Source organism: Triturus cristatus, chromosome 4_2 (assembly GCF_964204655.1).
Source record: "Triturus cristatus chromosome 4_2, aTriCri1.1, whole genome shotgun sequence".
Classification (NCBI taxonomy): Eukaryota; Metazoa; Chordata; class Amphibia; order Caudata; family Salamandridae; genus Triturus; species Triturus cristatus.
This window is the reverse complement of record NC_140586.1, coordinates 647,105,122-647,119,867: the sequence shown is the minus strand read 5'-3', so window position 1 is coordinate 647,119,867 and position 14,746 is coordinate 647,105,122. Positions and strand designations below refer to the sequence as shown.

The following is a 14,746-nucleotide window of genomic DNA, read 5'->3' as shown; positions in this document are numbered from 1 at the left end:
GAACTGATTTAGAAAATGAAGTGTATAAATTAGGTAATTTTACGCCTAATCTTATGATTTTGAATGTCAAATCCGAAGTTGAATTAATTCTGCCCACTATGTCTGTATTTCCAGTTAAGGGTGAATTATGTGTGAGAAAAGTTGGTTCCATACATATGGGCCATAGCCAATGCGTTACTACAGTAGAATATAGTGATCAAGGTAAATCTTCATTTAGAGCTTCTCGCCATTCTTACTTTATATGTGGTCAGACTGCATATATGCGTCTGCCTCTAGATTGGGATGGTACCTGTTACATAGCATTCCTTCTGCCACCTGTTTTCCTAGCTCCCCCTGATTATTATCGAAATGTTCATTTAGTACACAATAGAGAGCGAAGAGATCTCCCAGTTGTCGATTATACTGAGACGGCATGGGACAAGTATGTAGATTTCAATAAAGGTATCTTTCCCTATATAGGTACAATATCAAATAGTAAGCTGATACGCAGACTCACCAAGACTCTTGAAGCTGTAGTAAACGAGACTATAGCCGCCCTAGGCAATCTGACAGAGGAACAATCAGTGATGAGAATTGTTGTTCTCCAGAATCGTCTTGTCCTTGACGTCATCCTGGCCGATAGGGGCGGAGCTTGCAGGGTCATCGGATCCAGCTGCTGCATATTCATACCAGAAAATTCGCCATCTGTATATAAAGCTATAACACGCCTTCATAAGATTGTGAGCCAGATACACGAAAATCCAGGCACTTGGACGTGGTCCGGGTGGTTTTGGAGTGTGATATCAGCCTGGGGATGGAGAGTTCTATCCTTCCTAGGTATTGGCCTTCTTATGCTCTTCAGTTGTTGTTTATGCCTGCAATGTGGACCAGCGATTTGTGGTCTGTGTGCCACATCATGCATTCCATATCACAGTTCTCGTTCAAAATACCGGAAGAAGAAGGAAGAAGAAATGATGCTCCATGAGCAAATCGATGGAATGATGAAGATTGATATCTCTTGAAGGGCAAGTAGGGGACAAGGAGGGAATGTGGAAATGTGGATTTTCCTGATCAGTTATGTCCCCTATCTTGGACCCCAACGGTTCTATATGCATGTTACAAATACATGTATGTTCCCTCCAGTTCCAGTTTCTAAGAACGCAAACATATGTGTGTCTACCGTCGACATGTTCTCTGTCAGATCCGCCATCGATGGGCTGGATATTCGATTCCTAAGTATGAAAGGCCACCGACTTTATATGGCTAAGTTACTCCATTTTTACAGTTCAGGCAAGTAGGCCCGATTCTGTCCTCAAAGCCTTTCCCTGCTCTCTGTCTCTGACAGCTTCAGCTTGAGCTCGCATCTGTATCCATGAACTTTGTCCTACTCCCTGTGCAGCTAACGGTGCCTGCCTCGGCCAGTTTTCGCCTGCCTGCCAAGAAGCTGTATTTCACCTTCGAATTATCTATCTTGCTCTTCAGCCGATGCATTCCTGTCTAGTGATTTAGGTAAACATTTCCTTTAGCTCACAAGCAAAGGACTCAGCCTTTCCGTCCTCCTGCAAGTGATTCATAGCCCTGCTGCCATGGAAAGTTTTCTGCCTCTCGCATCTCATATAGACACTTAGACGTTTGTGCACGCACACAGTCAGTATAGACTAGATTCTGTCCGAGAGTCCTTCCTTGTGGATAACATAGTTCTTTAAACATAGGATGTTAGATATGATTTGGGATTAGGTTGACTTGACCCCCCAGACTTCTCGTCTCCACATGTAGAGCTAAATGTCAAGTCCCTTCACCCCCTAGTTGCACGTCACTCACACGTCATGCTGCTGCGCGCGCATCTATGCCAAGTATTATCTTATAGATCCACCTATGTCTGATAATCCTAACCAATCATGTTTCTTTTATTCCTTATTACGCCTAGTTTCGATTACGTACCTGTTTTGTCACTTTTCTTATCAAATGTTACGCCTTCTACATTCGTTTCATTGTAATGTACTTATTATAAAAATGCATGTCTGTCAATAAAGTATTGTACTTCACTTCCTGAACCCTCGTGGTGACGGAACCTGAAGGCCGCGACTCGAGTCGGCCATTTTGAATGGAATAAAGCCCATTTAGAAAACCTCTTATACCACGGATTCTGCCTCTTGTTATTTTGAGCTATTTTACTTTATCTTAAGATTCCGTATGAAATTCAGTCCGGTAAAGAAGATTTTATTTACCACAATATGAAAAACAGGGTAAGACTGATTTGCATATGACTAGGTCCACACTGAGGTGGCTTTAAGAGGAAAAAACGATCGGTTGGAGTGGTACCCAAAGCTACGGCCAGTAGTTAGATGAATTGCAAGCAGCCTCCCATCACCTTTTGTGTGTTTCATATACCGCCTTAAGTGGCATGGCTATTGCCAGACGTCAGTCCCATGCTCACTGTGGCACTGGGACCAAGCTTTACCCGGCTGATGAGTACATAACTAGGGAGAAACCGGTCCTGGGTCGCTTGTGTTCCAGTTCAGGGAGGACCTGGCTTGGCAGTTCAGGCTGGACTGTTCCAAAGAGAACCCGGGTCAAGACTGATTTTCATATGGCTGGGTCCAAACTGAGGTGGAGTGGTGAGCAAAAGAATGATGGATTGGAGTGCTATCCTGAGCTATTGCCAGTGGTTAGACGTCTTGCAAGCAGCCTCCCATCACCTTTTGTGTGTTTCATATTCCATCTCTTATACATACATGATTAGCTAATTAGGTTTCTAACCTCATTGTGCTGACTAGTAACCTAATTCAATTGCTAAATTCCACATAACATGATCTTCTAATAGAATCAATTCTAAAAGTAGGACACACATAAATCCATATTTAAATAATTAGATGTGGCATGACTGTCAAGTTGCTTCTCTATAAGAAGCCAGAAGCAGGGAGGTGTATGCATTTTATTTATAATTGGTCTTGGTCTAAGTGTGTCTTCTTCCGAGAATATTAAAATGTTGGTTTGACTTTGGCATGGTTAAAAATTGTCATCATTAACCTATATTTAGTTGACGATTACAACTCTTATTTGTTTCTGTTACTTTAACTGGCAGAAAAAAGCATAATTAACTCCTATTCATGCATTTGAGAAAAAATAGTTTGATTCTGTTGAGAGGCATTTTGTGTGTGTTTTTAAAGTAGTAGGCATAAGCTTCATGGGCAATATGTTTCACCGAGTAAGGTCCTCATTTAGAGTTTGGCTGAGCAGGAGCACCACTGCAAATCGGCTTTACTCACACTCAGCTGAACTTGTGTATTAAGTTGGGGGAAGCACTGAGTTTTCAATGGTAGAGCCCCTGCTGGCTTTATTGACAGAAAAATTTAACCTGGCAGCTCATTTCAACAAAAGTCCATGGGGGCATGGTGCATGTGCGGTGACGGTCTCTCGTTCTCCGGACCCAACACCTCCATGTGAAGCATTATGACCCTGGGTGGAGGAATTGAACAAAGGACCTCATGTGCAATGGAGAAAATTCCATGCATTCCATTTGTATGTTTTCTGAAAGGAAACGCCTACGCTTATTTTCAGAAAACAAAAAACTTTGCTGAGTGTGTCCATTAAACATGGCACCCACTCTGCAAAATGTCAGTGGCTTCAGTGGAGCTTCCAGAGTGGTGACCCTGCCAAAGCTGCAAATACGTACCATTGTGGCATTCAAAGCTTTTGTGAAGTCACATTTCAGGTGCTTAAAACAAGTGTTGGTACCCTTTTCATGCTGTTTTGTTTTGTTTGAATCCTTTACTAAAACCTGGGGTGACCTATACTGTCAATGTAAATCTTAAGTTCCTCTGCATGGAAGCCATTCAAAGTTCCCTATTTCTATTCTATTCTGCATGCGCAGAATTGCTTCTGCATGGAACAACTTTCTCTGTGTCCAAAAATCACTTTTGACATATTGTTGAACACAAGATCTTAAACTGATGCTTTGCTTCCTGGTGCTATAATCAGATATATTTCAGAGGCCACCCATCCATTGGAGCTACATAGTCCCTTTAAAGAGTGGTCAGATGCGTATCTTTAGTAAAGAAGATTCTGCCGGGTTATGGATCCGGCTGGATGGGCATGCCCTTCAAAAATATACAAAGCAAAGAAACCTCTCCATTCTTATCAGTCTGTTTCTCATTGTTGTAGCATGAATTCTCCATCCTTTTAGGTGGTTGATGATGGCATGTGCATGCTGGATGGGGTGCAGCGCATGCGCCGCTCTGCAAGGCATGCTATATTCAGTAGGAACTTGAAGCTCTGCCCACTCTCAGCCCATATTTTTCAATTGCCTGTGTCATTGTCCACTGTAGACTGTGCCTGTTCATTGGTCAATTGGCTTAGTAGTTCCTCCTTAGTACCGCCATGTCTCATTTTGTAACCTGCCACGACAACACACCCTGTTACATGTGTTGATACTGAGTATGCTTTAATTACAGCCTTCCGAGCACTATTTTCTCAAATAGCTTTGTCCTGCCTGCTGTTGCAGGCAGAACACGCTCTCTCCTAATGCTTTGTTTTTATTTTTTAATTGCATGGGTGCCGAACGCGTTTCCAATGTAATAGGTCTAGCATTTGTGGGAGTTTAAGCTATTGGCATTGTAAATGACAATGCCTTTTATTTATCCGTTTTAAAAACAACACATAAATAAAAGGCATTGTCATTTACAATGGCAATAGCTCAAACACTTGTAAATGCGAGACCTATTGCATTGCAAATGCTTGTTTCTTTGCCTTACTAGATCTTAGTGGCATTTGATACACTTTAACATGAGCCACTTGTTAACATTCTTTCCACTCACCTGGGTATGGATGGCTTAGTAATGGAGTGCTTTTTCTTCATTTTGGAGGGTTGATGGCAGCTTATTTAGATAGGTTCTTCCTGTACAAAGCCCCAGACCATGAGATTAATCTCAGTCTCTAGACTCGGATCTTGTTGCACCAAATTCTCTTTTAAAGACTGTCCTGAACCCACTCTGAAAGCTTGGGTTGTTCTTTCACTTTAGAGTTCTTTTGCAAATATTTCAGAAATGTTAAAACAGATTGTTATGGTTCTGTTTGTGTTAAATGCCTTATGGTAATGCTGTTTAACTCATTGTTAAGATATCTTCATGTTATTTGTGGTGCATATTTTGTACTTCATTGTATTTTCAATGCAACAGCGCTCTTCCCTGTATTGCACAGATCACCGCTACCACCCTGACCAAGGTATGCTGAACTAAATCTTTTACACAAATAATAAATTGCTAATATAGGCCTCTGCACCTTAACAATAATTTAAAAGTTATGTTCGTTTTCTTGTTATTCGCAAGAGCCGTCAAAAATATTAAAACTGACGATTATTCACGCCATTCTGAATAAAAAAAGAATTTAGCCTTCTTAAAATGGTGTGATGACTCTGTGATAGTTAACGGGTTGTTATTTTTCAGATATATTGTGTAAAATCGGACGTGATCAATATTCCCACTACATCATTCATTGCACACCATAAGGAAGTTCTTATACAGTTTTTATAAACACAAATCTGTGAGCATACAATGCTAGCTCTGGGGTCGTGGAGATATAGAGCCTGAATTAGAATATGATGGACAGATTATGTATCCTTGCCATGGTGGAGTAGTTGACTCCCGCCAAGGTGAGGGTACTCCGCCTGTCTAATGTAGAGATGTCCCCCCTACCAGTGGACATCTTTTGCATGTCCAGGAACTGTGTCACAGTGGTTCCTATAAATGCATTGAAAGTTCGACAGGTGGCTTTGACTGTTTTTAGCCTGGTTGGATTATGGCTGGATCTTCTCTGGCAATAAAGGTTTGTGAATAGAGCCCTGTATATCTTTCATATCTTTTTTCGAGATTCATGTTTTGACTTAATATGATCATTTATGTGTTTTAATTTTCACTTTCTAAGGTCTCGGAATGCAGTTGGCCAGTGAGACAAGCCCCTAGTTTGCACAACCTCTACGCTGTTTGTAAGAACATGCATAATTGGTTACAACAGAACCCCAAAAATGTCTGTGTCATCCACTGCATGGTAAGTACAAAGCAAAGAATTGTAGGAATTGCACAGTGCACTTTTTCATAACTCTTACATTGAACACAAAACATCCCATCTTCTAATGTGTTACACCTATGTATAATTTTTAAGGTGGAAACATAATGGCTTTGGTCTTCACACTTGTTTAAACAAGTTCAGAATGTTGTCCTCCTCAGAGCTAAGAATAGAGATCTGCTGAGAAGTCTAGCCTTCCTCAAGTGTCTCTAAAGACATCAAGAGCTTGAATACCTCATCAGAGAAACAAGGGGGAAACAGGGAGGTGTGAGAGAAAGCACAGGGGTGCTTGCTGGGATGCTCTGATGTCAGGATTTCATAGGATGGACAGGTGTCTTGTTGCCGTCTGACCTACCTCATGTGGCAGCTAATAAGAGTTTTGAATACGTAAGGTATAAGTCAACAGGCCAGTGAGTAAGAATTACCAAATAGGAGTTGGTGCAGAAAGAAGGGACCCACAGTCCAAGTCAGAGCCAGGATCATGATATTATGTTGAGTGTGCGGTTTTCCTGTTGGTTGTATTATAGGTCCCAAAGTGATAGTTTCAAGTGTTCAAGTAGAAAGAAAACCACTTTCACACAGTTGCTTGTGTTTCATTTTTGTTATTTTGTACATAGTATTTGCAGACTGTCTTACAATTTTTTTCATACTAAGTGTGTTGCATACAGTCTTGGGTCTATGTCCTGGGTACGTCCTGGCTGGAATAGTCAATCTTTCTTCCTAGTCATGAATCAAAGTAACAGTCTCTGTGGACCCGCAAGAAAAACACGTGTTTTTTTCACCGGCATCGTGGTCCAACCAGGACTTACCCAGGACATAGACCTGACCTAAACCTGGAGACATTCAGGACTACGATTTGTGGATTCTATCTAAGAAGCCATGAGAAAGCCCCCACCATAAAGTCACTGTAAGGGGTGAAACACATGTTGGCTGCAAAACAGGATTGTATGCCACAAACTTAGTATGAAATAAAAACCGGCAGGATAGTCTGCAAATACTATGTACAAAATAAACAAAAACACAAAGAACTGTGCTTAAGTGTTTTTCTTTCTACTTGGACTCTTGAAACTATCACTTTGAGACCTAAATACAACCAACAGGAAAACAGTATGCTCAACATAATATCAATTTACCTATGAGTAGGAGTTGGCTCAACCCCTAAGCATTGTGGATAAGGAGAGTGAGGGTCGGACCTGCAAGTTTGCACCAACCTCAGATCCAGGATCAAATAGGCAATAATGAGACCAAATGTTGATTAGTATACAGGCGTTCTTCCTTTGGACGCCAAGGAGCAGACAACTCCAGAACAGCAGCAGGATGAGCAATGTATAAAACACAAGACAGCAACTATGAAAGTAATGGATGAGGACAACCAAGGGATGCAAAGAGGAGGAAAACATCAAAAATGATTGAATGCAAGGCTGAGTGTATAAACTGAATGAAAGCAGAAAGCCAATAAATCTACGAAATCTTGGCAAGCAAGGGACCATGTCTGCAATGTGGTTAAATAATGATTTTACTGCTAGTGACAGATGTGAACCTCTGCCTCTGAAGACCCCACCCAATGGTTGTTAGCGATCTATTTCTCTTTTCTCCTTACTTGCTATTGCAGTCTCAAGTCTATTCTCTGTCTGAATCTTGTGATTCTGTGAACTAAGTGAGCAGTGATCTGGCACTATTGTAATTATTTACCACATGTAAGAGAAAACCTTATATTGGTTACCTAACTCTGTGACCCCCTTCCCAACTCAATCCTGACCTGAATCCTTACTAATTTGAAGACATTTTAAGAAGAGGTCTCCCTAACTCGGGTTCATGTAAAAATGAGTATATTATGTCCATACCCAATCACCTAGTCATTTTTGTGTCCATTAATAAACTATCAGATTTCAGTGAGAATCAACAGATTTCAAGTGTTGATTTAAAAGAGTGCTCTGGATAAAAAGAACACCGTTAAGTTGGTGATGCACAGAAATATTGATGAAAGACATAGACAAGATACGCATAGAGATTGGTTCAGAAATGAGATTCAGCTCGTTTGTCCATCCATGCAAGTATACCATCTCTTGGCATCAGCCGCTTTGCTCTCAGTTGCTTGAAATCCATGTTCATAGATTTGGCGTAGACTTTAATGTATTAAGCACTGCAGTTGGCCAAGCTAAGTATTGGTGCATTGGTCAGTGCTACCATCGTGACTCGGATGGACATGTACCTTTTTCAGAAATAATGTGCCTATAAAATGTAATATTTGCCTTGTAGAACCAACTTCTCTGGATGGAAGAAGTGATTTGCATTAGGCAGCATTTCATATTTAATTTAAATTCTAATTCTAAATGCAATACCAGTGCTGTACTTGAAAGCATTATTGATCAATTATTGTTGTTACTCGTGACCTTCTAAGTGACCTTCTGGAATATTTTACTACCTAATAAGACTTCAAAGCTCAGTCGTTTATATCAGAACCATCACATATGAGTTGTTAACCTGGTCGTATAATGGGAATTGCGTAGTTCAAACAGATTAAAACATATGTTCAGATTCCACTTTGAAAACGTTATTGGACTAATCATATGTGTTATTATGTTATTGATGTGAGGCAGACAGTGTTATTCCCATTCGATGGCCATGTATTCCTACCTCATGTCCCTTTACAGTTGAACCTTCCCTTCCTCATTTCTTTTTGACAGTATGTCTAGCAGGGGTACGCACAGGTTTATCCTCTTCACTGATACCTATGGTTGGGAGGTCTTACCATTCTTCTTATGTAGCTCCTTGCGAGTGACATACTGATTTCTTGTGATATTTAACCAATTGTCAAAGCCTCATTGATCTGGAGCTGCACCTTTTGAATCCCAACATCTTCTCCGAGCCTGTGAACAGCTTGGGATGTTCTTTTGCAGTGATTGGTTGTTACCATGCATTTAAAGGGCAGCCACTAATTTTAGTTCTTTAAAAGTGGTGAAAATAAGAATACAGACTTCTGAGATGGGACAATCCATGAATCCGTGATAGGGATGTAAGATTTTATGGGCCTATTCCTGAAGATTAGTGAAGTCTGAAGTACTCTGGACCTTTCACAAGTTGTTTTGGCCATCTAGGTTTACATGTGCACATCTGGCAGCTCAAGGTTTAGTTGTTATTTTATTCTATGGTATGTTGGTACACATAAGGTAAGAGATGCTTAGCTGTTAAGCATAAATATGGAAAGTCCCCCAATGACAAACAAAATAAAACAACAAATAAAACACTCCTGCACATTCACTCAGTTCTAAATTAGCCATCACTTTAGACTACATGCAAGTTATTTAATAGTCTTTGAATTTCTTAATCTCTGATTAAGTTTTCCATGTCTTCTTGCAAATATTACGTTTTATCTGTATTTCAGTAATGAACTGTTTCTGTACTGGCACAGTGGCATTCTTCTGCTCATTCCACGTGTACCTACTTCTATACCCTCTAAATTCCATGTCTTTGAGAAACATCTAAGGTACATTTTGAAGTCCCTGAGGTAAAAGTAAATTTTTGTCTAAACTTCAATTGAGGCCTGTAGAGTGAAATGAGTAGTGCAGGAAGCACGTTTGATAGGTTTTGGGTACATTTAATGAGAAGGACACTGGCATCTCATTTAATGTTTGCATAAGCAGGGTTTGAAGATAGTCTGAAGGGAAGGTGATAGATGATAGTCACCTCTCCACTTGTGTTTAAATTTGGTTATAGCTGGCAGTCTTTGATTGGTAGAACATAGAGAATGACTCAGAGAATATTGACAGATTTTGTTGCTTACATTCTTAAAAGCATTTAGCCACTTGAATGTCACACAGCGGTTTTCATTTGCTTGTGAAACAATGAATATCATACAAGGATAGTGACACAGAATTAGCCATGTTCAAAAAGTACCAGAGGTGTAGTGTCATTGTTAACAGCCTGTAATCTTACCACCTCATAGTTCAGGAGTCCCTAATTTATTTTATTTATAAATCTGTTTATTGAGGTTTGGAGAAGGTGTACATCACATTATGAAACAGAATAATGTACAGCAACATTTATATCATGGCTATGTACTCAGACGGGCATACAATGGACTGTGAGGAATGGGTGTACCTCCTGGTCTCCTGCCACAATGAAAGCCCTCTCAACAGTGGCACCAACCATCGAGCTGTTTTTTGAGATCCTACCACATGAGGGGCGACCCCAAAGCGAGAGTCTTAATACTTCACCCATTCTCTCCTAGGGTTTCTCCATAAACAGATAGCAAATCTTAAAAATAACAGGGGCCAAACAGCTAAACAGCTAACGCCCCACCAGAACAACAACAGCAGTAACAGCAGCAAAGTCCGGCCATTGTCCAAGTATTGCTCACCCAATGTCCCGTATGTCATCCGCCCCAGCCCCGTACCTCCCACACGGGTCACTGTACAGACTGTGTCGCGCTTGCTCTTATGCCCCGCCAACCTGACTATGGCCTCGCTATCGTATGCCATGGCGCTCTGCTGGACAAACCAACTCCATACCCCCCGGGGTGGCGCCCTCATCGCACACCTAACAGGCCTCTGCGGCATCCCCCCCTGAGCGTATCATGGTCTGCAAAAGCGCCTCCCACTGGGCTGTAATGGGCGTCCTCCTGAGGTCTTGCGTTTCCTCCCTCCAGAGGGCCATGCCCTCCACCTTAGCCCATACCAAAAAGGAACCGCGCCATGCCCACGTATGTGGTGGAGCAGCCGTCCTCCAACGCTTGGTAAGAAGCCGTTTTGCCACCACAAACCCCAAGTCAATGAACCTAGAGGTAACCTTTGTGGAAAGAGTTCTGCGGAAAAGGTGTAATAGGTAGGCTGGCCACTCAAATGGGATATCGCGACCTGTGCACTCACAGAGCGCTTCCTGCACTGCCAGCCAGTATGTGCTCAGTACGGGACAGCTCCACAACATATGGATTAGGCCAACGTCTAGCTCCGCACAGCGGGGGCAGCATGCATCCGTGCGGTGAAAGTATATATTAATAGAGGCGGGCGTGAGATATGCTCTGTGTAAGATGAAGAATTGTATTTGGCGGAAGCGCATGTTCCTGGGGATTCTCGTCGGGCCCTGCAGCACCCTGTCCCACTCCTTGTCAGTCACGGTCCGAGCCAGGTCCGCCTCCCACTTACCACGTAGCGGCGCCAAACTAAGCGCTGTATGTGTGCGTAAGGACGCCGCGAACCATTTAACCAGATGTATCCCCCGCCCCATCACATGGAGGTATTGTACCGTGAGATGTTGCTCTGGCTCCTCCCTGAGGTCTCCCCAACAGCCCGTGAGCGTCGCCACCAAAGACCGATGACGAAGAAAGTGGCCGGGAGCTAACCCAGTCTCCTCCGCTGGGGCGGCAAACGAAAGAAGGGTCCCGTCCCAAAAGAGGTCCCCCAAGGTGTGTATGTCTGCCGCGCTCCAGTCCTCTAGTTCCGAAGCACTGAGCACCCCCTGCCCACTAGGGGAGCCTTCAAGCGGTATAGCCGGGGCATAGGGAGTCCGAGTCCGGGTAAGATGGAGACACCGGCGGTAGCATTTGTAGGCTACCACTAATAGAAGAGGCACAGGCCTCGATACCTTCGCGGTCGGGTGGAAGATCTTAATGATGTCAGCCAGTGAAAGGGGGGGTGCCGCGGTATCCTCACGGCCTCTATCTGCCAGCCAGGGGGCTATCCACTGTAGCTGCGCAGCCAGGTAGTAATGTTCGAAACACGGCATTGCAAGTCCTCCCTGGTCAGTGGGAAGGTACAGCTTGGGCAACGCGACTCTATGACGCGTAGCACCCCATAGGAAGTCCCGGAGGGACCGCGCCAAACCTGCAAAGTAAGACGCCGGAACATAGACGGGCAGATTGGCAAAATAGTACAGGAGACGGGGTAAAATCACCATTTTAACTAAGGCTATTCGCCCCGTGACCGAGAGGAGAAGCGTACCCCAGAACCTCATCTGAGCCCTGACTGCGGATACGGCTCTGCCCAAATTGCCCTCCACAAGATCCGCTGGCTGACGATATATCTGGATACCCAGATAACGGAAGGTATCCGGTCGCCATTGTACCTGCACTCCCCTAAGATGATAACTCGGGTCTTGAGTGTCGGCTCGGAACGCATATAGGCAGGACTTAGCAGCGTTCACCCGGAGACCTGAGAGGGCCTCGAATTTAAGCAGAATACGCTCCAGGTCAATAGGAATGTGAGACACATCCCTGACAAAGACCAGCAGGTCGTCCGCATAAAGCGACACTTGATGTGTCGCATCGCCCAGGAGAATGCCGTCAGCCAGCTCCCTGCGGAGCGTGGCCGCCAGTGGCTCTATTGTGAGCGCAAACAGGAGGGGTGAGAGCGGGCACCCCTGCCTAGTGCCGCGGCCAATAGGGATAGCATCAGATATGTACGGCCCGGTTCTCACTCTCACCGTGGGGTCCTTGTACAGAAGGGCTGCCAGTTGAAGGAAGCCAAGGCCCAGCCCGAAGTGCGACAATGCCGCCACCAGATATCCCCATTCCAGGCAGTCAAAGGCCTTTTCAAGGTCTAGAACCAGGCAGCCCGCCCTAGGCATTGTTGGACACTATCTGATGCCACTCAAAAGAACCGCCGCAGGTTAAGGGAGGAACTGCGCGTGGGTACGAAGCCATTTTGGTCGACATGTACCAGCGCCGGCACCACTGGCGCCAGGCGCTCCGCCAACACCTTAGCCAAAATTTTATAATCCGCATTAAGCAGAGCAAGGGGGCGGTAAGACCCCAGTTGGGTGGGATCCCACCCAGGCTTGAGCAGAGATACCAAATAGGCCTCTCGCATTGAGCCGGGTAAGGTACGCTCCTAAAGGGCGGCCAGATAGAGAGTGTGCAATTTGGGTACCAGTGATTCCCGATAGGTCTTATAATATTCCGCCGGGAGCCCATCGGGACCCGGCGCCTTTCCGGAGGCCAAAGAGGCGACCGCTTCCCTGATCTCATCCGCAGTGAGGGGGCTCTCGAGCGACTCCTGGTGTTCATCTGGGACCGTGGGCAGACAAGCAGCCTCCAAGAACTGATCCAGGTCATGCGCCTGCCTGCGTCCCGTCGAGCGGTACAGAGACGCGTAATGCGCCGTCATTACCTGATGAATCTCCCACTGTGTGTATACAAGCGACCCGTCGGGCCCGCGTATAGCGCCTATCGGAGCGTGAACAGTCTCCTGCTTGAGCAGCCAGGCCAGTAGCCTCCCCGCCCTATCCGACGTGGCATGAACACGAGCCGAGTGAGCCGCATAGTTGTGGCAGCGCAGGCGCTCCAGCAGCTCGGCATGGCGCGCCCGAAGCCTCATCAGCCGGGCCGAGTCACGACCGCTGCCCTCCCCGTGCCGCTCGCACGAGAGTAGGCGAGATTCCAAGGCGGCAAGTGACAATGTGAGTTGCTTGCGAATATTCCACGTCGCGCCTAAACAATGCCCCCTGATGCTGGACTTCTGGGCATCCCACTCTATCAGTTCACTGCTCGTAGTGCCCTCATTCAGATCAAAGAACTGTTCTATCGCGGTGCCCAAGGATGCTCGGAATTCTGCATCTTCCAGAGCCGCCGATTGGAGGCGCCACATGGGGATTGGGGGACGGCCAGGGTTCCATCGGAGGCACAGTCTAAGAGGGTTATGATCGGAGTGTGTCCGACCTAGATATTCTGCCTAATCTAACAGGGGAAGCAAAGAATAGGAGCCCACCACCCTGTCAAGATGCACATGGAGGTCATGTACCGCCGAATAGTACGAGTAGACGTGGTCATCGGGGTGTAAATTGCACCACACATCGACCAATGCCTAGCGTGATATCCAGTCATTCAGAGTCCGTGCGTTCAAACCCACTTGTGTATTACGGAGGGGCGGAAAGGACCGGTCAAGACGTAAGTCGAGGACTGAGTTAAAATCCCCGCCCAGTAGCCAGGAGAGACCCGCATACGGTGCTAACACCGTGGACAGATGGGCAAGAAATGACGATTGTTCAACGTTTGGGGCGTACAATGAGCCTAGCAATATGTGTTGTCCATTAAGTCGCCTGCGCACTAATGTGTATCGCCCAGCCAGGTCAACTACTACCTCCGTACATGTGAGCGGAGTGCCCGCCCTCACCCAGATTAACGTGCCCCTGGCGTGTGCAGAATATGTAGTTCCAAATAGTTGACCCCTCCAGCGGGTACACAACCGGGCTATTTCTGACTGCGTCATGTGAGTCTCCTGAAGGAGGGCTATGGCCACCTTGTGTCTCTGCAGATAAGCGTAAATGGAATATCTACGCGCTGGCGTATGCATGCCCCGAATATTCCATGTGATTATGTTGGTAGTGGCCATTTAAAGCAATTAAAGACTGCATAGGTGGCGGGGCCGGGGTCCGCTCGACCAATGGGAGGAACATGGGCTCTATATGTCAAGCCGGTGCGCTGCATCGATAAACAAAACAAAGAAGCATATACGTGTTGCCAAGCACGCGAGCTGAACATCAAAAACAATATAACTATCAGGGCAAACCCCTGTGCGGGCATTCGTCCAAACTGTAAGCTAAACGCTTATGGAGTGAAACTAAGCCAGGCAGTGGCTAACGGGTGCTTAGTGTGCCCCTGCATGCGCTGTGGGTGCCTCCTGTAGCATGGACTTGGTCAAGCATGGGCGGGTGACCTAACTGCATCTATCTACGCCTCCTGCCGCAAATTCCGCTTGGCGCACCGTCT

At 45.2% G+C, this 14,746-nt stretch overlaps 1 protein-coding gene across 8 annotated transcripts in view; it reads left to right on the top strand.

The window, feature by feature from the left end:
- The window catches only part of DNAJC6 (DnaJ heat shock protein family (Hsp40) member C6), a 416,470-nt gene that overhangs the window by 269,818 nt on the left and 131,906 nt on the right, over positions 1 to 14,746 (top strand). For all 8 annotated transcript variants that reach the window (XM_085602365.1, XM_085602363.1, XM_085602364.1 and 5 more), the window contains one exon: positions 5,902 to 6,024. In XM_085602365.1, the coding sequence (XP_085458491.1) occupies positions 5,902 to 6,024 (123 nt within the window). The remainder of the gene's footprint in view (positions 1 to 5,901; positions 6,025 to 14,746) is intronic.